Here is a 25332-nt window from a genome sequence, read left to right as displayed (position 1 = left end):
ATTCATGAAAAAATGGAAGAATCTATAACTCAACCAATGGCGATCGGGCTTACAAAAGTGGTTTAGTGAAAAAGTATAGATTTTATTGGTTTTAAAATTTAAATAGAACAAACAAATGACCTTACTGATTCCATTTGATAAACACTAATGAATGATAGTTAATTAAATTAATAGAAATCATTAATGATAGCTTTAGAAATACATGCTATTAATTAATTTGAATTATATATTGATGGCCATTAATAAATGCAATAACCCCTAAATTCTCTAAATTCAACACATCTTTTAAGGAAAAAAAAAAAAAGCAATTTTGGTACAATCAAGGAACTAATGTTTAATTAATTTATGATTAACTAAACATATGTTTGTGGGCAATTTTAATTTCCATCTTGGATTGATGAAAAGTAATCAATAGTTAATTGTAGAATTAATAATGGTGTTTTTTTACTTAAAATAATAGAAAAATAAAAGTGGAAGAAAAGAGTAGAAAGGGACACCATTAGTTAGCATGAACACAACTGTGTTTACTTATCTTAGCTCAGAATTTTCCTTCATTTTTCTCAAACTCTCTTATTTTACATTATGGACTGTGACTATGACTTCTGCTACCTAAACCCTACTTCAAAGCCATCGATAATCGTCTTCCATCGGTTGATAATAATCGTCTTCCATTGCTCAAACTCGAAATCTAGGAAAAACTTTGACGATGGATCCGAGCAGCTCCTCCACCGGAAACGAAAACACCAAGAAGAGACCAGTCTCTTCAGAGGAAGAAGCTCAAGAGGTTGAAGCTGAAGGCTCAAAGAGAAGTTGTCCAAACTCATCTGATCATCTACCAACAGGGTGGGCTAATTAATTAGCTTTCTTTACTTCCTGTTTATATTGGTTGTCGTTATTATTAAGCTTTGAATTCTGCTATGAAATGTGGGTGTTTTTTCCCTTAATAATATTTAGTTTGTTTTTCCAGTTCTGGGTTTCTTACCCCTAGGTCTTTCAAAGCTACTTTGACGATAGAATTTGGACCTGAAAATCCCCAAGAGGAAGTAAAGTTCTATATTTTAATCTAGAATAACAGTAAGAGGATGTCAAGACCTACAATAACATGAGCTGTTTTGTTTTTCCTGGACGCAGACTATCCGCCTTGACTCTCTTCCACCATTACAAAGGTCAATATTTTATCTATACAGGTTGTGTTGTTCTTTGTGTGTTTCTCATTGTACAGTAGCATCATTTTCTCAACAATATTTTATTTTATTTTTTAGCTATGGACCTGAAATAAATCTACTTCAGAGTGTGGTTGGAATATTTGGAGATTCACTCAAAGGTATCGTTGTTAATAAAGAGCCAACATTGGGAAAAAAGCCTCTCCAACAAGTAAGAATACATTTTAGAGTCGGTTTATAAGGTTTTTCCAAGAAGTCATTTTTGTAGCTCTCTATCTGAATATGTAGCATAATTCGATGATATCTAGTGATTGTTGGTTGAATTCAACAAACATAAATATTTGAATAATATCATGACTGTCCATCTTGAAAAGTAGTATGTCGTTGATATCAATTTATGCACCTATTAGACTTTCATTTCAATGAAGACCTATACTCTACACTCAACCCATATCTAGCTAGAAGGGTAAAATAGAATTTTATTAAAATGGTAGGAACAAAATTAAATAGGAAACAAAGAAGAAAGAAAACTAAGACTTGAGATTTTTATGGAGAAAATCTTGTGTAATAATGCAAATCACAACTTTCGTTCAATTAATGATATACATGTGTAGATATATAGGTTATGTTTTCACAGTTTTGTGCTAAAAGTAAAATAAAAATACATCTCAATAATTCAAGTTGCTTTTTCAGGTTATCAAGGACCTAAATAAGAACCTAAATGAGCTTGTACAGAGTCTTCAATCTGTTCCACAAACAGTAAGGTCAGTTTTTTAATGACATGAAGTTCCTATGACATTTGTGTCTATGTCAAGTCATCATCCTATAAGAAAAATGTTTACTTACTACTCTGTGTTGATGATCTAGATCTGCTATTAGTAGGGAGTTATAAAGAAAGATTTAACTCATGTCAAAGATAACTTAAAGAGAGAATTTGATAATTTCGTGACGACTGAACAACTAGCTCATTCTGAAGTTCATAATTACCAAAACCAAAGCGTTGAGGTTAATGATCTATTTCTTTATTGTAGTTTGATGATATATATACAATTAAAAGATTCTACTTTATCTGTCAACTTTAGCTTTTGGGTCGGTTGATATAAATTATGACTCTTTCTATTCATATTATATGCCAAAAAACAGGACGATAATAATAACTTGGCGGGAACTCAACAGCTAGCTAATTCTAATCATAATTTAGAAGTTCATAATCACCAATTTCAAAGCGTTGAGGTTAGTGATTTCTCTATCACAGTTGTTTGATGATATATGATAAGTAAAATTCTTCTTCATCGATGTTCAACTTAAGCTTTTGGTTCTGTTGATAATTTAAGAGTGAAGATCCATCTTATTCATATTATATGCCACAAACACAGGACGATAATAATAATTTCGTGGGGATTGAACAACTAGCTAATTCCAATCATAATTGTGAAGTTTACGTTGACCAAAATCAAAATGTAGAGGTTACTTCCTCTTTCTTTCTCTCTATAATTATTCATGAATTAAACTCGGTTAATTTATAATTATAATGTCAAAATTAACAGACCAATCATTTTGAGGATGGTGAGGTGGAAGCTAATGGTTCCTACCAGAATTTTGAAGTTCCTCAGCAAAGTCAAAACCTTCATGAGGTTAATGGTTCCTCGATCTCTCTTTATGTCTTCTTTGTTTATATATTGAAATGATCTTATACTAAGTTGATATTATATGAATAAAACAGATAAATTGTTGTGAGGAAAGTGATCAAGGGGAAGCTAATTCTAACAACGATTTTGGAAGTTTATGCAGGAAAAGCAATATGGTGACAGTTGTTCTGAAGAATGGTCTCTTGATGAAGTCTTGGCTGAAATATGGTAGAATTTTAAGGAATTGCAATAAATAGTTTTCTTCTCGTTATTGGTTCCAAAAAAAATAAAAATGATATATATAATATGAATATTTGTTTGATAATTCTAAATTTTTTTATTGACAGTTAAAGCTCTTCTTGATTATTATAATTTGGGTTACATTAGAAGCAGCTTCAACTCCATATGAGATGAGTGCTATACTCAAACACTCTCAAGAACTTGGACCATACATGAAGTTTTAGCCCTTATTGCCATTTTTCTATTGGAAAAATGTTTGATTGATATAGTTCTTTTTTTTTTTTTTTTGTTGAATTGTCTTCTATTATCCCATAGTTCGGTTGAATATTGGATGAATTGTGTTATTTATCTTTATCACCCAATTATTTGTTGGAAAATTGTAGTGGGTTGAGAGGAAAACAAAGTAAGGATATTTGCAAAATTTGCTTATTTTATTTTTGGCTTTATTTTCAATTTTTATTTACATTTATGTATCGAGAAAATGTATATCATGCACTTTAGAGGAATGTTTAAAAAAACAGTAAAATATTGAAACTATTTACAAAATATAGCAAAATTCATTAAACTTTCTTTAGTTCTATTTACAAAATATAGCAAAATTCATTAAACTTTCTTTAGTTCAAAAAAGTGTAACTATGTTTTTTTTAGCTCTAAACGTAGCTAGCATTCTATGCATATAGGGGTATTGTACTGTATTTTTTTATATGAGAATTTTAAAAAATAGCAAATTTTATAAATTATTTACTACCTATAATAAAATTGTTAAATTCTATAAAAAAATGAAACAATCCAAAATTATGTTATAATTTGTAAATATTTTAATTTATTTTGCTATTATTGAAATAAAAGTTGTAGCATTCTAGTTATTGACTCATGTTCTTTTTTTGGAAGTGATAGTTACAAATTTAACAATTAGATTTAAAATAATTAAGTATATAACAACATTTTAAAAAATTTGCAAATATAGCAAAATTTGTAAAATTCTGTACAATAATTATAACTACTTGAGTGATATAACTTTATTGCTAGTAAATCAATCACTAATATATTTCAAAGATAACATAAATAGAAATCTCTCCCTTAATCATGTATCTCATCAATCAGCAGATTAAGGTGTTGTAGGTAAAGATCACCCCTTCGTCAATCATCTGATTAAGGTTCAATATTTTTTAATCAGACTATACTAGACAAAACACATATTTTGAAAAACTAAAAACTAAAAACCATTACTAGCTAGATTGTTTTGTAGATTGTAAGAACTTGTTTTTCTAACTGCTTAAGAATTCAACTCTGCTATAGTAATTAAGAAAAAATCAAATCATTTAGTAGAAAATTGATAGAAAATAGACTTGGTGTTAAAAAGAGAGAGATAATTACTAATTTTCTATATTAATTTGTAAAACTCTTCTAATTCTTTTAGTTTTAATAGAAATTTTTTAATTTGAAGTCATCACTTGGTATACTTTCCATTAGTTGTATATATCATGCAACAACTAAAAATTTAGATTTAAATACTGCTTTAGTTCTCGTACTTTTGTCTATTATTCATTTTGGTTTTTCTACACGTAAAATATTCATTTTAGGTTTTCTATACTTTCCACTTTTGTTCCTAACCCTCTTCTAGTAATATTTTACGTTTTCTATACTTTCGACTTTTGTTAATCCTCCTCGCGTCCTTTACAATCATTCTTAATTTGCTTGAAATAGTTCTGTTGACGCGGATAGACAAAATGATTTCACCCATGAACCCTAATTTCTTCTCAGTATAATACTCATTTGGATTCACGAAAAAAAAAAGGAAGACTCTATAAAATCAACTAACTATATAACATGATCGGATGAAAAGTATTAGATTTTATCACTACAAGAATTTTCGTCTTTGTCGACGCAGAAAAATGTTGGTAGAGCTACTACCCACGTTTTTTTTGTTGCGTGGCCGAAACACCGTCATTTTTTTCTTGGCCCACGTTTTTCATGTTGCATGGACAAAAATGACCCTATTGATTCCATTTGATAAAAGCTAAACAATGATAGTTTAGTATTAATAGAAATGATTAATGATAGCTTTCAAAATTGAGAAATACATATACAAGAAAACCACCATTGGAGTTTTTTGTTTTTTTTTTTTTTTTTCAATATCTAGGCTTATTTTTATGGTATAATTCTAATTTTCCCTCTTATATACTTCATATACTATTAATTTTGTATTATTTAATTAATTATAAATGCAACATCTCCTAAATTTTCTAAATTCAACACATCTTTTAAGAAAAAAAAAGCAATTGTGGAACACTCATGTTTAATTTATCATTAACTAAACATATGCTTGCGAGCAATTTTACTTTCCATCTTGGATTGATAAAAAGTAATTTAGGATTTGGAGAAATTTATATTTTCGAGTTCCTAAATAAATGTGAAGTCCAATGATAATAATAATAGTTTAAAAAATACAAAATCAATAGTTAATTGAGTGCTTAGAATTAATAATGTTGTTTTTTACTTAGAAAAATAGAAAAATAAAAGTGGAAAAAAAGGAGGAGGGCAATAAACAGTTCATATTGGAAAGGGACATGAACACATGTGTTTAGTTATCCTAGCCCAGAAGTTTCTCTCATTTTTCTCAACTCTCTTATTCTACGTTATGGACTATGACTATGAGTACTGCTACCTAAACCCTAATTCAAAACGGTTGATAATCGTCTTCCATCGCTCAAACTCGAAATCTCGAAAAATTTGACGATGGCCGATTCGAGCAGCTTTAACATGAAAAAGCGAGGCGCTGCTAGTGAAGGTGTAGAGCTGGTTGAAGAAAATGGGTTAAAGAGACGAAGTTGCAGCTCATCTCCTCTTCCAACTGGGTGGGCTTTGCTTTTCTTTCTTTCTTTCTTTTAATACACTTGCTCACTTGTAATAGTTTTTGTTGTGTTTTGTTTTGGTTTCTTAATTTATAATTTGAGCTTCATGTTATACACCTTGGTGTGCTTGATTGAATTTTCAATTTTGATAACTATTTTGTGGTGTATCTTTAGTTTTTTAAAATTATATCGATTTTTTCTCGGTTTCTTATCATGAATTTGCACATTTTCTTATGTAAATGAGTTGAGTTCTTGGTCAATTTTTTTCAAAAAAATAATCTTTTTTAAGATAATACATGCATAGTCGTGGATTAGTATGTGTACGATACACTAGAATATCTTTTCTTAGAGTGACACCATAACACCTCCATCGTATCGTAGTCTCATTTCATTGATCATAAAACAATAAGTATGTGTCGAGTCATAGATGACCACAAGAGCTAACGAAAACTAATGGCAAAGGGCTAAGGAGAGAAGCCCTATCATAAGAGGCAAAAAGGATAATAAATGTTACATAAAAGCATTGCTTTTAGGGTAAGGTGTGTTTAAGTCTGTGCTTAGAATTTCTATAGGCCTGTAAAACAATAGTCAAAGCTGTCGAAGCTAGAGTGAAAACCTCTCTGCTCAATCAATACAAAAAAACCAAAAAGGATTATATATTTCAATATGGGTGTGGCCACTTTATGGACAATGTGGTTGGCCGAAGAGAAACAACAAAATGTTCAGTAACAAATTTGTTAGCACTGTCAACATTTGGGAGAATATTTGCAGCCTCACAGGATCTTGATCATCCAACAAGAGTTTTTCTAATTATTCTCCACTGTCATTACTCTAAACTGTAGTTCTTTTCCTTGACTGTATTCTTTTCCTTCATTGGACTTATCTCTAGCCCTTTTTTACTTATCATCTTGTACGTACCTTGTGTTTCAATGAAATGAATATACTTGATAAGGGATGATGCGTGTGCTAAAAGAGTATTCACCTAGGTGAGGATGTTTGGATACAATATACCTACTAACCCAAATCGTATCCTTTTAAATAAAAGTGTGTGCTTAGAATAGATTAACCTAATTGAGATATCTCATTATTGCTTTCATTCCTTCTCTAGCTCTAGTAGTTTGTTTCATAAGATAGATAAAAGCAACTAGATTTAGAAAGAAAATAGTAAATGATGAGTTGTACTTCTTGAAATGCTCTGACTTGTGATGTTGAGGTGCGTTTATTGATCTCTTGACGTAAAAAAGAAAAAAAGAAATGGTTTAGACTCGTGAGACTTTTTAGATTACATATATATGGTTCCATCTCACTAAGAAGTTTATCCATTTCCATTGAATTTGATCAATTTCTCACTAAGAATATACTCTTTTTAATATCATGGTCTGATTTTATTTTATGTAGGTCTGGACATGATACTACTCAAGCTGGGGCTTTGATTGAACAATTACGATGGAATTTCATGACTGACAAACTTCGAGAATTGGAATATGAAATTGAGAAGAGGATCTCACATAGCATTAACTCTCCAAGGTCATTTCTAATTTAACTATTTGTAAATAATATTAATAAATTTTATTTTCTATTCGTGTTGATTGCAATAGACTCGACTCAGATGAACATCTATTTACTGACAAATGTCTATTTGAGCAAAATCATAAGCCAAGGAGGTATCAATGTTCTAATGTGTCTTCTCATTCCTTCGTCTAGTATCTTAGGTTAAACAAAAAACTATAGCTTGAAAGTTAAAATTTGTAATTTAAACTGTTTTGTTGTTTAAAACAACTTCCCATTATTTATTTTTCTTTCATTAAAACCACAAATATTATTGTTGATAAAGCTCAAATATAATATGCTTGTAGGTCAAATTACCACTTGTCCACCCAAATTTTGTAATTACGATGCTTCATCTACTGCTTTAAACTGAATTGCTTTAATTTTCTCCTCCTAGCTCTCTTTGTACATAACTCTCTTTGCTTTTATCCTTTCGTTTGAATTGCATCAAAAACTGATTAAGGGTATGATGAGAGAGTGCTAAGTGAGAGATATTTTTTTTTCTATAGTTGTGGAGATGAAACCGAAGGTAGAGAAAGAGAAAGAGAAGTCCTACGTGATGGTTTGATTAAAGAAAAACTGCCAGAATGGGAAAATGAATTTCGTGAAACAGTACGTATTACCATTTTAATTATATTCTCTCAACATTACTTGTGGAATAAAATAAAATAAAAAAATACATAATTCAAATAATTTGATTAATTTATAAATGCCTTTTTCAGGTAATGAAGGAATTAGATAGGATTGCACAGCTTCAACTTAAACCTCCTCCACCAAACCCACTAAGGTCAGTTTTTTAACATTACAGAATTCTATAGAGTTCTAATCGGGACTAAGAATAACTAGAATAGTTAGAATTCTCGAGAAATGATTATTTATATGTTTTCACAAATATAACATCTTGTGCTTGTTTTTTAATTTTTGTGTGTTTTCTCACAAACATTTATGATTCAACAATGTATAAATAGCTATCAATATGAGAGAGGATCTGGAAGTGGAACATGGAAACTCAGATTACATTTTTGCAATCAAATTGCCAGCATCATGTACCCCAAGGATGAGATAAAAGGTATAGATGACAATCCATTGAGACTTGAAATTCGTGATGCCTACTACAACACTATCATCGATACCGGTCTATTATCGTCTGCTCCGTTCCAGATCTTCCTCTTCGAAGAAGAAAATGATTCTAAAAGATCTCCAGATTTTGTTCCAGCCGATAAACTAAGAGAGTTGATGTCTTTTAAGGCTATCCAAGTATGTCGCCTAGAAAATGGAGTTGGGTCTATCAAAAATCTTATTATCAAGCCCAGTTCATATTGGATATCTAAGAAGTTTTATTTGGTAGTCAAAGTTATGGATGAACAGATTTTAATGGAGACCGGTGCTACGATTGAAGATGCCACTTCCGAACCTTTTACAGTTAAGACTAATCGAATGAAAGGTATAGTTACTACATTCCTCTTTTCTGATAATATATATATATATATATATATACCAACTATTGCATGCATGCCCTGAATTGGGGAGGTTTCCTCTAGCTCTAGCTCTCTTCTTAGGATCTTGCTTGTATTATCATAAATATGTGGGTGCATCTATTCATCCTTTTTATCCTACATTTTCTTTGCTAAAAAAGATTTGTATAATTCTAATTAGGGTTTGCAAAGCATAACCCCCCAACTAAGCAAAGTGAAGTATGGCGGCTAATTGGGATCAGCAAAGGAGGTGTATATCACAGAATCTTATTGCCACAAGGCATAACAACTGTGGGAGATTTCTTGAAGAAATATCATGAAATGGGTTCTCAAGCTTTGAAAGAGGTAATCTTTACCAATTATCTTTTAACTTTAGATTTGCACCTACCTTTTTACAGCCTAGTCAGAACTTTTTTTGGAAAATTATGACATGGAAAACCCTACAAAAAAAAAATTGGCAATTTTCGAAGGTTAGAAACTTCGAAAAAGCATTTAATAATGTGTCAAAATAGATTCTGTCGAATTTTTTTTTCAAAGATTTACTAACATTTGAAAATTAGTAATTCTCGAAAGTTTTACTAATAATTTTCAAAAGTCACGCGTACCTTCGATAACATTAAACTATTCATCTCGATAACATTAAACTATTCATCTAAGGTTTTCATAAAAGAACTTTTTCAACCAATGTATAAATCCTTCGAAAATTCTCTCACAAAACATTTTAACACATTTATCGACAAATCTCAAAATGTTGTTTTTACTAATCCATCTACCTAATGGTGAAATGTTGAATTACAATGTATAAGAATGACAATCTACGACATCAAAATTACAATCTCAAAATATTCTATAATATCAGACGATGATCATTAAGGCGACGCTCAAGATCGTGTACCTTAGACAATGATCCAAACAACTCAAATGGGGTAACACCTACCCCGTAACCACAAACACGTCCATGTTTTTCTGGTCCAAATACTTGTACAAATGTATTTGTCAAGAGTACCATCGATCACTTGAGAAGCATACTATTTAACTTCTAACTACAAAACACAAACTCAGCTACAAACAGCAACGCAGACACATCAGTTGAAGATGATGGATCAGTTTCAATGATGTTAACTCAATTGTAGAAAAGCGACAGATTGTTCTATTTTCTGTAGATTACTCAATTGAAGAAAAACTGCAGTTTCAATGATGATGGATCACAGCAACACAGACACGTCTCAGTTGAACAAAAGAATGGTTCAAATACTATAGAGAGAAGCCATGAACAAACTCTTAATTCAAAGTTGCAGCTTACTCTATTTTCTGAAATTATAACTTCATAAATCTATCTGATTCCACTTCTGGCAGGAAAGATTTTTGTAACTCTTCAGATTAAAAGTATATATTTCTCAAAAGTTTTTTCTAAACGTTCGATGAATGTATACCTTTTTTGATGATTTTTTATAGCCTCTGATAAAAGAGGGTCGAAATAGCCTCACTCTCTTGTAAGGAAACCATGGTTTTGACACAATTTGAAAAGATTGTAGAAAAAGATGGCTGTAACGGAGCATCAAAGTAATCTATCTTTATTAAATGATTTGGCAGATTTTTACTAATTTTCATATGTAAATGCATAGAGTCTTGGAGACAAAATGTCAAAGGAGATGTGGGAAAAGATTGTTGGGCATGCTAAGCAATGTGAGGGTTATGATCCAACTCATTATCTTCCAACCTTACAGGTTTATTCAGCTGCTCTCTCTCACATTCTTTCTCTCTATCTCTATTCAAATGAAACTTGAAACTTAGTACTAATGCTTTGATGCCAAAAACAGGCTGATGATCATCGTGCTGATACCAATCATAACTCAGAAGTTCATAATCCTCAAAATCAAAGCGTTGAGGTTAGTTATTTCTTTCTCTCTCTTGTTTGATGATATACAGGTAATTAATAAAATTCTTCTTCATTCATAAATTTAAGCTTTTAGGTCGTTGATGAATTATGACTCTTTTTATTCATATTATATGCCAAAAGCAGGACAATAATAATAATAATTCGGTGGGGACTGAACAACAACTACCTAATTCCAATCATAATTCAGAAGTTCATAATGACCAAAATCAAGATGTCAAGGTTACTTCCTCTTTCTCTTTCTCTCTATAATTATTCCAATTCATCAGCAAAACCAAAACCTTCATGAGGTTTTCAATGGTTCCTCGAGCTCTTTATGCCTTCTTTCTTTCTTTATATATTGGAAGGATCTTATACTAAGTTGATATTATATGAATAAAACAGACAAATTATTGCGTGGAAAATGAAGGGGAAGCTAATTCTAACCACAATTTGAAAGTTTTTATGCAGGAAAAGAAATATGAAGAATGGTGTTTTGAAAAAGTGTCGGTTCTACTAGAATCTTAAGGTATTGCAATAAATAGTTTTCTTCTCAATTGGTTCCCAAAAAAAACCGACGAAATATATATATATATGAATATTTGTTTGATAATTATAAAATCTTTCATTGACAGAGTTCTTCTGTCATCATTTCCATTTGGGCTATATTAGAAGCAGCTTCTTCAACTCCATATGAGATGAGTGTTATACTTTGAACACCCTCAAGAACTTGGACCATATTAAGAAAAAGCTTCTCTTTCACAGTCAATTTTAGCCCTTTTTCTATTAGAAAAAATGTTTGATTGATATAGTTTTTTTGGAATTGTTTGCTATTATTCCATCCTTTGGTTGAATATTGCATGAATTATGTTATTAATTATCTTTATCACCCAATTATTTGTTGGAAGACGATACTAGAATTTTAACCAATACAATTTTTCTATGGCTTTACAACGAGGATGAACTGGTTTTTTATGGTAGATGGATTGAACTTTTCAATATATATCATGATTATCATGTCTGAGCGGTTTATGTACTATTTACATATTCGTTTCAACAAATTGATTGAATGTATTCACGGTAAACTTTTTCCGTCTTGTAGTCTATTAAGGTATTGCTTAATGGTTTACTAGGACAGTTGCAACAAAACCTCATTTAGATTGTTGAGAATAAGGATGTTTCTTTGCTTTTGTTAGTTTTATCGAAATTTCTCGATAATGATTTATTCGTGGTTAATGACTTTGAATAGACGGGTACCACTGGAAGTACAACTTATTTTAATAGTGAACTATCCAGATTTCAATATTCACATTATGATATGAGAATTATTGACTTTAAAGCGTTTGAATTGTCTCGGGCTGAAATTTCTATTAAAGTAAGGTCAATGTTTAGAAGCAAATTTGTATTGAAAAATGTTATTTGTTTGTTGTTAATAATAGTTTTGAACTTAGTACAATTAGATTGAATCGTACCTCATTTGATATCTGGTTTAACGATTTGTCATGTGCTTGGTATTTGCGTGCTTTGGTATTAAAAAAGGTGATATTTGATTAGTTCGTAAATTCACAAGTATCCACCTATGTGTTGTTAACATTGTGAAAGATGCTCAAGAGTCAGTAATATCTTGGATTGCTTCTGAATGTGTACAAAGTCATTTTTAAAGATGAATGCAAGATTGCATGTCGTTCTTTGAATGTTATTAATTATATGAAAACACAACATGGAGTGAATATAAGCTATGACAAAGTTTGGAGAGGATGTGAACTTGCTTTGAATTCTATTTGGAACACTCCAAATAAAGTGGGTAAAACTTTTAAATACACCTCAATATATCATAACTTAAATTTTATTTAACTTAAGATTTTCATAATAACTTTTTAAGTCAATTAAACACAAAATAAAACTTGGAACTATTATAAAAAAGCAATTCATATATAAGAGACAAATAAAGTAAAATGGACAAAATATTTACCCTCGGTAAAAAAAATAAAACGTAATGAATGAATTTTTGTAGTTTTGTAATTTTTTTATATGGAGTGTAAATAACATGTTTTCTCAATTATTTTTTTAAAAAAAACCCCTAAATTGTAATAATATTTCATTAAATAAAATCTAAAATATACATATAATTTTAAATATTTAAATAATTAATATTCAATGGATTAATCTAGTGGGTCAACCCAAACCCAACCCATCAAACTCGACCCAAAGTTTGATCCAAATACCCAAAGCTGGGTCATGAGCTTGAGAATTTACTATTGGGCTGGGTCAATCTAAGCCCAGCATTGTCTTAGGTCTTTGAGCTTTAACCTGGGTCGATCTTGGGCTTTAACTTTTTTTGGTTGGACCAATGATGAGGATGATTTTGAGGTTAGTCTAATTTTCATGACTTTGTTGCTTTCTTCTATTTCTTATCTTCCTTCTGTTTTTCTTTAACAATTTTACAAAAAAAAAAATCTAAACACTGATTGGTTATCAAACGAACTCGTAGTTTTTAAAAACTTGTTTTGTTTGTCGAATCTGCATAAGTCGAACTTATGTTGTAATATAATAAAAAAATGATGTACCTAATCATTGCTCTAATTATAATAAGAAGCATTTAAGACATGATACATCTAATCTAATCATTGCACTAAAAAATATAGATTTGATTATGTTGATTCAAATAGATTAAAAGTTAATTCTATGATAACCGCTAATAGAAGCTATTAGTGGAAGCTTCTCCAATTGAAAAATTCAAATACGAAAAACCAATAAACAAATTTTTCATCGAAGTTTATAGTATTTTTTAATATTTAAGCATACGTTTATAAATGTAACCGCTTCTAAATTCTTTAAGATTAACACAACTTTTAAAGAAAAAATTGTTGTTTTCCGAATAAAAAGATGAAGAAACTCATCGTGTTTCATTTATCATTAAGCATATGTCTGCGGGTTGAAAAGTAATTTAGGAATAGATTAATTTATATAAATATAACAAAACAAACAAAAAAACCTAGTACGTGGGTAACAAAACATAAAAGCTCATAAAATTGGTAAAATATTTTCATAATTTTCATATTTGTTCTTAAAAATTACAGACAATTTGTCACTTTTGTTTCTCCATCTTTTTTTTTTTTTTGTAATTTTTCTCTTCCAAATTTTTCATATCGTCTTCTAGGTATTTTTTCTTCAAATTTTAAACGATTCATTCTTCTGTTTAAATCTTTTATTTTTTCTTCATCATTTTCAACAAGATTTTTTGAAGTTATTTCACGTTGTTTCAATATTCTTCTTCTATCATTTTTACCAATATTCTTTTGCTTATCATAGTCAACACGATCATTTAGCATGACCAACACGATCGTTAGATTTGAAGTTTTTAACGATCATTGAAATTGAAACATGATCACTTATCATAATCAACACGATCGTTTTTCATGATCAACACAATCACTTAAATTTGAAGCATTTTTTTCCATCATTAAAAAAAACTACACGATCGTGTATCACAGATCTAAACGATAATAAATCATTCATTTAGACTCTAAGTACACATTCATTTAGAAGAATATTACTAGTGTGGTCAATTAATAGTGTGTTGACTTGAGTATTTTTTGTATTTTTCATTATAGGTCTATGAGCTTTTTTCGTTTTCAAAATTGTTCTATATAGTGTAAATATTTTACCGACTTGTTATATATATTATTTTAAAAAAACTCCTTTAAGATATATTGAGAAAATTATTATAATAAACACATAGACATTGTTTCATAATATGGCATAGCAAAAACAATATCTATAACAATTATGAGTTCCAAAAATAAATGTGAAGCCCAATGATAATAATTAAGAAAAAATAGATGAACTCAATAGTTAATTGAGAATGCTTAGAACATTGTTTCGTTGGTTTCTTACTTAAAAAGAGATAGAAGAATAAGAGATAGAGGAAGTCAACACGATTTAGAAAAGGATACTCTTAGCGCTCAGTTAGTTGGAACGCAAACTCCTCAGAAATTTCTCTATCATTTTCTCTCGACCCTCTTTGTTTAAACCATGGACTGTATCATTAACTGCAATTCAAACCCTAAGTCGAGAGTGTCGTCTATAATCTTCGCCTCTCGGTTGCAAGATCTTGAAGAATTTGACGACGTACGATGGATCCGAGCACCTCCTCCACCGCAAACAACGAAAACACGAAGAAGAGATCAGTCTCTTCAGAGGAAGAAGCTCAAGAGGTTCAAAATGGCTCAAAGAGAATTTGTCCCGACTCATCTCCTCTACCGACAAGGTGGGCTAATTAGCTTTCTTTAATTGCTGTTTGTGTTTATATTGGTTGTTATATAGTTAAATTTTGAATTCTGCTAGGAATTAAATGTGGGTGTTTTTCCCCCATAATAAAATTTAGTTTATTTTTCCAGTTTTGGGGTTCTTACCTCTAGGTGTTCCGAAGTTATTTGGAAAGAACATGGACCTCAAATTCTCCTACAGGTACTTCTATATATTTTGTGTATTTTAATCCTAGAATAACAACAAAACAACATGAGCTGCTGTTCTGTTTTCCTTTCTCGAGTTTTCTAACAAAAACAACCGATTGTTTTTTCAGGTACTCAAGGAAATGGAGAAGAAGCAGACTTTCGCCGGCCTTTACTCTCTTCCAACATCACCAAGCTGGTCAATATTTTAATTATACAGTTTACTCATATCGTTTCTATGTAACAGTACCTTGTGTGTTTCTCATGTACAGTAGCTTCATTTTCTTTTTAGCTATGGACCTGACAGTACACCACTTGAGCTTGCGATTGGAGTAGTAGTTAACCGTTTCATCGTTAAAGAGGGGCCAACATTGGAACATGAATCTCGCCAACAAGTAAGAATATTACATCTTAATTTTAGACTTTGATCTATCACAAAAGAAAAAAAAGGTTTTTGGAAGAATTCATTTTTAAAGAAATGATTTTGATAAAAAAAAAAACTTGTTAAAATATACTATTTTTGGGTGGTTACTGCACACCCTAGTTTTTTTCAAAATGTTTAATTTGTGAAAAAAATTAAACATCTCATTCGTTCTAGAGCTTTCTCAATATGTAGTAGTGATTGTCGGTTGAACTCAACAAACACATGCATTTGAATAATTATAATTAAATCTTGAAAAGTCGTATCTTAGGAATATCAATTTGCCGGTATTAAACTATCCATTGGGTATCTATTAGATAGGTTAGAAGGGTAAAATATAATTTTATTAAAGAAGTAGGAACAACAAAGTTAAATAGGAAACAAAATATTCTCCTACATTACTCCCTTTCATGTGAAATAATTGTATAGTTCTATTTTTTGTTTACATAATGCAATAACTTTTATTCTAAATATTATTATATGTCTATCACGAAGTTATACAAATGTACTCGTTATCTCACTGTAAGTATTAACTACAACTTTCATTCAATTATATATATATATATATAGATAGATAGATAGGTCATAGGTGTGTATATGTATATTTGTATTTTATATGAACTTTGAATTTTCAGTAATATTTTTTTGAAATAAGCAAATAAAAGTATTTATTTTGTTTTTCTTTTACACGTGCATCTCACATATACATTGGAAGAATTGATGCATTCTACCTATTCAATATGTGTAACTATCTTCATCTAAAATATATAGATACGTTGATATGTCATATATTGCATTATATTTCAAAGAGTATCATATGTAGTGTCCTATCAACAACAATTACAATCTTTCAAATGAACACCTAGATTCGAAAAGTTGCAACCACTAAACAATGAGTAATATGGTAAACTAAAGAAAATGTAAGGAAAAAAGAAGCATGTATTCCCTTTATGCACTTTGAATGCAGTAGAGATTATATGTGTTTAGATATTATGTTCTCAACATTTTGTGCAAGAAGTAAAAGCATGTAAAATTTATTTAGTTTCTTTTTATTTTAAAAAGGGAAACATATGTTTGTTTGATGTTAGAGATATTATTAGTTCTTTAGTTATCGTTTCTTTCTGTCACTAAAGGTTACTTTTAGGAGATAATATTCTTTCTCAACAAGAATTACATCCAATAGAATCTTTTAAACGTATTATCTTTAAAATATCTCCGTTTCGAAGTTCTTTATTCTTATAAAAAGGGATAAACGTTGCTCTTCACAAGACATTTATTCAAGACGCTTTCAGGCTACTTTCATTGAAGAATCTTTGCGAAGGTATACCTTCTTAGATATCTTATGAAGATTGTTTAATATCTTCAAAGACAACATAAGATGCATTCTTGATGATAAATTGAAAGAAAACTTAGTACATTGAGATAGGTTCAATTACTTTTTCAAGGGAGTTTGACCACCTTCCACTACAAGAAAGTCCAATTATTTTTAGTTTATGGAAAAAAACTAAAAGAGTACTAAATCTAGGAAATCGTCTTCTAGATTGTTGTGTGTTCATTGTTACTCATTTGAATCTTATAAAATCTTCTTATGTAAACTACCAAAGCACTTCAGAAGTATCGTGGGTTATCAAAGTTACATTGAGTTATTTATTCCTTTTGTTCTCTAAAACTAAAGTAACATTTAAAGATGAATTATATTATTTTACTCCTCATCAAGTAATTCATGATTAATTTTTCAGGTAAGCAAGGAATTAAATGAGATTGCATACAATCAAACTTCTTCCACAAACATTAAGGTCAGTGTTATAGTATCACAATACAAACATCGTAATTTTTGTGTAATTTTATTGCTTTTAGGTATATGTTATGTTTTTTTTTAAAAAAAGATACAATTAGTCAGTAGGTGCACCCGAACATCTCTACTAGGTGGACACCCCCTTAGCACATTCATCATTCCCGCTTTTAGGTACATATTATGTTAGAAATCAATTACTTCCTTTTTCTTAAACATCCTTACTATACCTCTTTCATCTCTAATTCAATATCACTGCGAGGTTAGACATTTTTTTATGCACAATTTTTGTTTGTTTTTTTGACGATCATGACAAAAAGTAAAGACCCAACTTTTCGGAGTTTGAGGTTCCCTATTACTTAAATAAATAACATTTTTAAACTTTAAAAACAAAGAAAATTCTACTTATTTTATTAAATAAAATGTAATACAAACCATCTAAAAACAAAAGTTTGGCAAACCAACAAAAAAAAAAAAAAAAAAAACTACCGAGAAAATAAGCTTAATTAATACCCTATTTAATTTTAAAGAAAATAGTGAAAATAGCGAAAACATGAACATATATAGAGCCCTCATATGACATGTTCATGGATTATGGGTGGGTATATAAATATCTAGGATCCAATTACTGGTCTAGTAAACTCTTAACTTCTTATTAGAAGATATCCCGAGTCATATAAGTCTAGTGATTCGGTAGGAACACACATCAAATCATAAAGTGTAAGTGAACCCATTCACCGTCAATCAATAGTCAATATTAGTCTAAAGGTGGTGAGGATATATATATATTAGTCCTAATAGCTAAAGCTAACAACTACCATCCGTACAAACAATCTAAGGCATAAATTTATCAATTTAATTAACCTTGCCTTTGCCAACTTATCCAAACGGGGATTAACTAAATTTCATTCCAAAGTTAATGGAAAATCAAGAAACCAATTCAAAGAGCTCCAATTGCATCTTCAAAGAAAAATCTAAGAAACCAAAAAAATAATCCAATCTTAAAAATGTCTACTAAATGGGTAACCAAAAACCCATAAACGGGCTCCTTGCTCGCGACTAGGGGAGACGGCTTGCAAATGAACGTAGAAGGGGAAAGAAGGCTCATGCAGCTCGGCATTGGCGTAGCCGGAGGTGGGCTGAGGTGGTGGCGGCTAGGGTTTTTCCATTTCTTTTAGTTAGCACAACTTTAAACCCTACTTGCTAAAAAATATATATATATATTAATATATACTTTAATCAACTCTCTCTTCATTTAATTTTATCTCTTCCATCAGATCAACCCTTCCCTTATTATTAAATATTTTCCAACAACTATCTTTTCTTTTCACAACCAAATATAAATATGCACACCAAACCCACCATCTTAATTCAATATACCTAATTAATTTCAAATAAAAGTACACCCAACATCAACTCAACATAAATAAAATTTCATTAATTTGGACTTTAGCTCTTCAAGTAATGTGTTTTTCATTATTTATATGTTTTCGCATAACATCTTGTGCTGGTTTTTTCCTGTTTATGATTTAACAATATATAAATAGCAATCAACATGAGGGAGGACCTGGAAGTGGAACATGGAAACTCAGATTACGTTTCTGCAATAAAATTGCCAACGTCATGTACCACAAGGATAAGATAAAGGCTATAGATGAGGAGCCATTGAAATTTGAAATTTGTGATGCCTACCACAACACTATCATCCCTACCGGTTTATTATTGTCTGCTCCGGTCCAGTTCTTCCTCTTCCAACAACAAAATGATTCTAAAACACTTCCAACTCTTGTTTCAGCCGATAAACTAATTGAGTTGATGTCTTTCAATGTTCTCCAACAACATCGCCTAGAAAATGGAATTGGCTATGTCAAAGATCTTATTGTCAATCCCCATTCGTATTGGATATCTAAGAAGTTTTTTTTAGTAGTCAAAGTTGTGGATGAACAGATTTTAATGAAGACTGGTGCCACCATTGAAGATGCCATTTCTGAACCTTTTACAGTTAAGACTAAACGAATGAAAGGTATGGTTATTACCTTTTACAGTTAAGACTAAGCGCATGGATCCGGATCCTCAACTTTATCGTTTTTATATAATATATATAAAAAATATTATATTCTTTGTATATAAAAAAACAAATCTAAAATTTTGCTATAGTTTGTAAATATTTTAATTTATTTTACTATTTTTAAAAACATGTTTAAGAAATATTTAATTTTTAATATTTGTAATTAGGTTAGTGCTTAGTCTAACCCAAATTACAACTCTTCCATTTCACCAAATAAATAATAATTATACACTTTTTCACACCTAAATTAAAACTATTTAACTTCCTTCATTTTATTATTTTATTATTTTTTTATTTTTATAAAACTTCAACATTTTTCTTTTCAATTTTTTGCTTCTTCTTCATCATTTTCTCGAAGCTTATGAGGTAAGTTTTTATTATTTGTTTGTGTTTTTTTTCTTCTTAAGTTTGTTATTTTATTTGTGTGCATCCGTTTTAACATTATTATTTTTTGTTTTAAACTTCTTCTTGCCTTCTTCTTTTTTTTTTGTATTAGTTCATTTATTTTATAATGGTTATATTTTTGTTATATGTTAATATCTTCTTGATTTATTCTCAATTACAATGTTATGTTAGTGTAGATTTAATTGAAAATATTACCTACTTTCCCTAAATATTACCTACCCTCTAGAAATCTTTCATTGATGCTAAATATTCAACATCTGCTCTAGAAATATTACCTACTTTCACTAAGCATAGTAGCCTCAATGCTCCTTGGAGATTCATTTGGAAAGGTGTTGACTGGTTTAATTCTTAGTATAGATCTTATCCAAGATTATATGCTACATCCTCAGAATAAAATGGCTCCCTAAGAGACGTGAAATTTTGATCGCAAATAATGTGATATACACGACAAAAGACCTTTGAGAGATAGAGAAGCTTAACCGTGGAGAAATATACAAACTAACCTTCCTTCCCTCCTTAATAATAATCAAACAAATTGCCCTATTTGGAAGCCAAATAGCGATGTTCCTTCTCTGTTAAATCTACCATCCATGCCACTTTCGTACCTTCCTTTGTCTCAAAAGATTCCTTCCTCTTCAAGAATCTGTGGACATAAAAAATTCCTCCAAAAAAGAATGGAAAATTTTCCTCTGGACGCTACTCACAAAGGAATCTTCACAATTGAGGCTATTCAATATATATAGACTCAAAAACGATTGTTCTCAACTCAAATTGGTGTGTACTATGTAAGAATACAATGAGACAACATATTCCTCCATTGTTATTTTCATCAAATCCTTATGGAACAAAACAAAGGATACCACTGGTTGGGAGCACAATGTTGACAGCTTCAAAGCTTTATGCAACCACATCTGCTTTATAAGTATAAAGTCACAAAAGGGCTTGATTCTTTTCTAACCTCTTGATAGCCATCACCTGGACAACTTGGCTGAAAAGAAACAACAGACTATTCAACAATAGTTGTACTTCGTCAATCAACATATGAGAGAACATCTACAAACTCACTGCCTTATGGTCCACCAAATATAAGCTCTTCAAAAATCATTCTGCTTCAAATATTATTGCATTAAATATCAATGTTTTTTGCTAATGTTGTGAGCTTTTACATATTTGTCTTATCTCTAGTATTATTGTAATTGTATTGACTATTTTCCCTGACGCTTATTGAATATATATGTGGGGATGATGAGAGCCCTAAGAGGGTGTCCACCTAGTAGGGATGTTTGGGTGCTCTTACTGACCCGTCGGCCAATATCCATTTCTAAAATAGTTGAAATATTTTTTAAAAGAAATCGACGGGATCATCATCTCCTTTGAAGAAAACTAATAATAGTCGTGAGAGGTACTATATATATATTTTACTAAACTATAAAACTCCTGCCAATAAACTTTCTGGATCCGTCACTGCCAACTATTGCATGCCCTTAATTGGGGAGCTTTTCTCTAGCTATCTTCTTAGGTTTTTGCTTGTATTCTCATCAACTTTTTAGACATAGCCTTGAAATACGATGAGAATGTTAAGAATGGGTATGTCCTATACATCTATTCATGCTTTTTATCTTTCAGTTTCTTCCCTAAAAAGAAAATATATTATTATAGAATAATTTTTCTAATACATATATAATTATTTAGGGTTGAAAAAGCATAACCCCCCAACTAAGGAAAGTGAAGTATGGTGGCTAGTTGGGATCAGCAAAAGAGGTGTATATCACAGAATCTTATCGGAAGATCAAGGCATAACAAATGTGGGAGATTTCTTGAGGAGATATCACGAAATGGGCTCTCAAGCTTTGAAAAAGGTAACCTTTACAAAAAAAAAAAAAAAAAAAAAAAAAAAAAAAAAAAAAAAACCCATTAGTTTCAATTAACTTAACGTAGATTTGCACTTTACAGCCTACTCAGAAATTAAAAGAAAAAAATTATGATATGGAAAACCGTGGTTTGACACAATTTGATAGTTCGTAAAAAGATGGGTGTGTGTGACGGCCCCTTAAATATAAAGGTATCAATGTAATCATCTTATTAAATGATTTGGCAGATTATATTAATTTTCATATGTAAATGAATAGATTCTTGGAGAGAAAATGTCGATAGAGTTGTGGAAAAAGATTGTTGAGCATGCTAAGCAATGTGTTGGTTATGATCCAACTCATTATCGTCAAATCTTACAGGTTTATTTCAGCTACTCTCTTTCACATTCTTTCTCTATCTGATCTATTATTCAAATGAAACTTGAAACTTAGTACTAATGTTTTGTGCCAAAAACAGGCTAATGATTGTCATGCCGATAGCAATCATAACTCAGAAGTTCATAATTCTCAAAATCAAAGTGTTGAGGTTAGTTATATTTCTTTGATATATGTAATTAAAAAAATTCTTCTTCAGCTATAAACTTAATCTTTTAGGTCGGTTGATGGGTGATGATTTAGAACTCTTTTTATTCATATTACATGCCAAGAATAGGACAATAAAAATAATTTGGTGGAGACTGAACAACTAGCTAATTCCAATCATAATTTAGAAGTTCATAATTCCCAAAATCAAAGTGTTGAGGTTAATGATTTTAAATCAAAGTGGTAAGGTTAATGATTTTTTTTCTCTCTCTACTGTAATCTGATGATATATTATCTCTTTATGTTCATATTATATGTCAAAAGCAAGATAATTAATAATAAGAAGTTGGTGAGAACTCAACAGCTAGGTAATTCTAGTCATAATTTAGAATTTCATAATCATCAAAATCGCGTTGAGGTTAGTGATTTCTCTTATCATTGTTGTTTGATGATATATGATTAATAAAATTCTTCTTCACCCATGATCAACTTAAACTTCTAGTTCGATTGATAATTTAAGACCATTTTTATTTGGTGGAAACTGAACTACTAGTTAATTCCAACATTAATTCAGAAGTTCATGATGGCCAAAATCAAAGTCTGTCAAGGTTACTCTATTTTTCTTTCTTTCTCTCTATAATATTTATTCCTGAACTAAACTTAGTTAATATATAATTATACGCCAAAAACAGACCAATCATTTTGGGGAAGCTGAGGTGGAAGCTAATGATTCCAACCAGAATTTTAAAACTCATCAGCAAAATCAAAATCTTCATGAGGTCAAAGGTTTATATATTGGTATAATCTTATACTAAGTTCATATTATATCAGGTAAATAATTGGGTGGAAAGTGAAGGAGAAGGTAATTCATTGTAATAACAATTTAGAAGTTTGTGCAGGAAAAGAAATATGGTGACAGTTGTTTTGAAGAATGGTCTGCTGAAAAGGTGTTGGCTATATTACTGTAGAATTGTAAGGTATTGCAATAAATAGTTTTCTTCCCATTGGTTCAAAAAAATTGATGAAATTAATTCATATTTATACATATATATATATATATATATATATATATTGGTATGAATATTTGTTTGATAATTATAAAATTTTTGATTGGCAGCTAGATCATTTCCATTTGGGTTATATTAGAAGCAACTTCAAGTCCATATGATGTGAGATATACTTGGACACTCCCAAGAAAACTTAGACCAAATATGAGAAAGCTTCCGTTTCAGAATCAATTTTGTTTGTTTATTTGGTTTTGATGTGAAATTGCTTTGATCTGCATTGTGTGTTAGTGTTCAAATTGTGTCAATTTATGGATTATATATCAATAATATAAATTAAAGTATATTACTAGCTCATATCAATCTACTAATGTATTATATTTAAATGTGAGTGAAGTTATCTTTTTCAAAAAAGAAAAATGTGTGTGAAGCTACATTTTGAAGTTGATTCTTCTAGTGATTTTTTTATGTCAACTGTTTCAACTTTACTATCTTACTTTGGTGCTCTCGTTATTTGTGTCGCAAATATTAAGATGTTTCTACTGTCTTTCATTTTTTCTTTTTTTTAAAAGATACGTTGGATCAATAGTGCATTCAGACATCTTCACTAGGTGAACATCTTTTTAGCATCCTCATCATTATCGCTTTCATTAATATATGAAGAATTAATATACAGGGGACAAGCCAAACGACAGCACGGGCTAAAGCTAAGTCTATAACAAAAAAAAAGTTTAGAGATGACCCTTATTCTTGAATAGATCTTACTTGAAATTCAATCTCTATCAACAGACCTCAAACACAAAGGATGATCTATGTCTATTGCAAGTTCGATCCAAAATCAATGTTGGATACAAATTGCCATTTTTATAAGAACTCACACAAAATAACAAAATCGAATCATTTTTATAATCAGATTGACTAGTCGTATGAGCCACCAATTAAGCGGATGAACTTGTTATTGTACCATACCAAATATGTATGCATATGTGTAATTTTTCATATATTATATATTTCAAATATTAACAAAGTAAATATATTTTTAAAACTCTCTCTTAAATACATTTCAATATATCATAACTTCTATTCAACTTTTTTTGGTGTGTATAAATCATTTTAATCTAATTAAATGCTCAATAAAACTTTATATACTATCAGTATCAACAGTTTTATCCAAAAAGCAATAAAAATTAATAAATTATAATAATATTTCATAAAAAAATCTAAAATATACCTTCATTTTTAAATATTTAAATAATTAATATTTAATGAGTTTAATGATCTGGTGGGCTGACCCAAACCCAACCGGTTAAACTCGACCCAAATTTTGATCCAAATATTCAAGCAAATGGCTTAAGTCATCTTTGTGCTCGAGCCTAAGTCAAACTTATTGCACATCGATTGTTAAAACGTTGCTACGATCTTCATCATGAAAGGCGTTTAAGCTAAAGACAGAGACTGGTTGGGAAAGGCATTTGATTGAATTTAAAATTTAAATGGAATAAAAATAGAGACTTATTGGTTCAATTAATAAAATAAAAGTCAATATCATAATCACTGGTAGAAGCTATCCCATGAAAGCTTCAAAATTGAGAAATACAAAATCTAAAAAACGAGTGAACAAAATTTCTATATATATATATATATATCCAATTACCCTCTTGTACTGCATTTGCTATTAATTTTGGATTATTAGTTGCCATTTATGGCAACAACTCCTAAACTCTCTAAATTTAATTGCCATTTATAAATGGCAACAACTCCTAAATTCTCTAAAATTAACGCAACTTTTAAGGAAAAAAGAAAAAGCAATTGTAGTACAATAATATATATACAATTTTCTTTCAAATAAAAAGACAAAGAACTCATGTTTAATTTATATCTTCGAGTTCCTAAATAAATGTGAAGCCCAATAATAATAATAATAATAATAGTTTTAAAAAAATACAAAACCAATAGTTAATTATTAATTGATTGCTTAGAACAATGCTGTTTTTTACTTTAAAAAAATAT

The 25332-nt window shown here is 30.0% G+C and overlaps 3 protein-coding genes across 18 annotated transcripts; all 3 read left to right on the top strand.

Annotated features, from left to right (window-relative positions):
- The first annotated feature begins 513 nt into the window (after positions 1-513).
- On the top strand, positions 514-3477 carry LOC105436285. 5 transcript variants are annotated; one of them, XR_004215695.1, is made up of 10 exons: positions 514-843; positions 968-1166; positions 1263-1374; positions 1857-1927; positions 2031-2168; positions 2307-2396; positions 2540-2629; positions 2711-2797; positions 2955-3019; positions 3139-3477. XR_004215695.1 is itself a non-coding variant. In XM_031883587.1 (9 exons), the coding sequence occupies exons 1-6, from the start codon at positions 707-709 to the stop codon at positions 2341-2343; spliced, it is 468 nt and encodes a 155-aa protein (XP_031739447.1). In that variant the 5' UTR covers positions 514-706; the 3' UTR covers positions 2344-2396; positions 2540-2623; positions 2711-3019; positions 3139-3477. The 5 variants fall into 5 exon arrangements, 2 of the variants coding, with proteins under 2 accessions (XP_031739447.1, XP_031739444.1); XR_004215697.1 differs by lacking the exon at positions 2031-2168 and having other exon boundaries at positions 2540-2623; XR_004215693.1 differs by lacking the exon at positions 2031-2168.
- Positions 3478-5603: 2126 nt separating this feature from the next.
- LOC105436280 (calmodulin-binding protein 60 E) lies at positions 5604-11786 on the top strand. The gene is made up of 11 exons (XM_011661488.2): positions 5604-5889; positions 7285-7413; positions 7944-8046; positions 8157-8221; positions 8403-8878; positions 9091-9254; positions 10535-10636; positions 10730-10798; positions 10933-11028; positions 11257-11314; positions 11421-11786. The coding sequence occupies exons 1-10, from the start codon at positions 5771-5773 to the stop codon at positions 11311-11313; spliced, it is 1380 nt and encodes a 459-aa protein (XP_011659790.1). The 5' UTR covers positions 5604-5770; the 3' UTR covers position 11314; positions 11421-11786.
- Positions 11787-14708: 2922 nt separating this feature from the next.
- LOC105436267 (calmodulin-binding protein 60 A) lies at positions 14709-23679 on the top strand. Of its 12 annotated transcripts, none has more exons than XM_011661467.2 (13): positions 14710-15055; positions 15186-15255; positions 15371-15438; positions 15532-15634; positions 16907-16981; positions 17400-17456; positions 19000-19475; positions 21618-21784; positions 22055-22156; positions 22254-22322; positions 23011-23097; positions 23218-23295; positions 23436-23679. In XM_011661467.2, exons 6-12 carry the CDS (start codon positions 17416-17418, stop codon positions 23284-23286), a joined length of 1011 nt encoding a protein of 336 aa, XP_011659769.1. In that variant the 5' UTR covers positions 14710-15055; positions 15186-15255; positions 15371-15438; positions 15532-15634; positions 16907-16981; positions 17400-17415; the 3' UTR covers positions 23287-23295; positions 23436-23679. The 12 variants fall into 12 exon arrangements, 5 of the variants coding, with proteins under 5 accessions (XP_031736178.1, XP_011659769.1, XP_031736177.1 ...); XM_031880317.1 differs by having other exon boundaries at positions 16887-16981; XR_004214156.1 differs by lacking the exon at positions 16907-16981 and having other exon boundaries at positions 14709-15055; positions 23011-23104; positions 23440-23679.
- The last annotated feature ends 1653 nt before the right edge of the window (positions 23680-25332 follow it).

The sequence above is a fragment of the Cucumis sativus genome, chromosome 1, assembly GCF_000004075.3.
Source record: "Cucumis sativus cultivar 9930 chromosome 1, Cucumber_9930_V3, whole genome shotgun sequence".
NCBI classification, from domain to species: Eukaryota; Viridiplantae; Streptophyta; class Magnoliopsida; order Cucurbitales; family Cucurbitaceae; genus Cucumis; species Cucumis sativus.
The sequence above is the reverse complement of the archived record's forward strand: the minus strand, read 5'-3'. Positions and strand labels throughout refer to the sequence as shown.

Excerpts from the sequence above, each read along its gene's own strand:
- LOC105436285 (XM_031883587.1), top strand. The coding sequence starts at position 707 with ATGGATCCGAGCAGCTCCTCCACCGGAAACGAAAACACCAAGAAGAGA. Across the intron at positions 1,375-1,856 it reads GAAAAAAGCCTCTCCAACAA|GTTATCAAGGACCTAAATAA; the intron begins GTAAGAATACAT and ends TTGCTTTTTCAG. Across the intron at positions 1,928-2,306 it reads TCTGTTCCACAAACAGTAAG|GACGATAATAATAACTTGGC; the intron begins GTCAGTTTTTTA and ends GCCAAAAAACAG.
- LOC105436280 (XM_011661488.2), top strand. The coding sequence starts at position 5,771 with ATGGCCGATTCGAGCAGCTTTAACATGAAAAAGCGAGGCGCTGCTAGT. Across the intron at positions 8,047-8,156 it reads AAAATGAATTTCGTGAAACA|GTAATGAAGGAATTAGATAG; the intron begins GTACGTATTACC and ends TGCCTTTTTCAG. Across the intron at positions 8,879-9,090 it reads TAAGACTAATCGAATGAAAG|GGTTTGCAAAGCATAACCCC; the intron begins GTATAGTTACTA and ends AATTCTAATTAG.
- LOC105436267 (XM_031880318.1), top strand. The coding sequence starts at position 17,416 with ATGAGATTGCATACAATCAAACTTCTTCCACAAACATTAAG. Across the intron at positions 22,157-22,253 it reads ATTATCGTCAAATCTTACAG|GCTAATGATTGTCATGCCGA; the intron begins GTTTATTTCAGC and ends TGCCAAAAACAG. Across the intron at positions 22,323-23,010 it reads CTCAAAATCAAAGTGTTGAG|ACCAATCATTTTGGGGAAGC; the intron begins GTTAGTTATATT and ends CGCCAAAAACAG.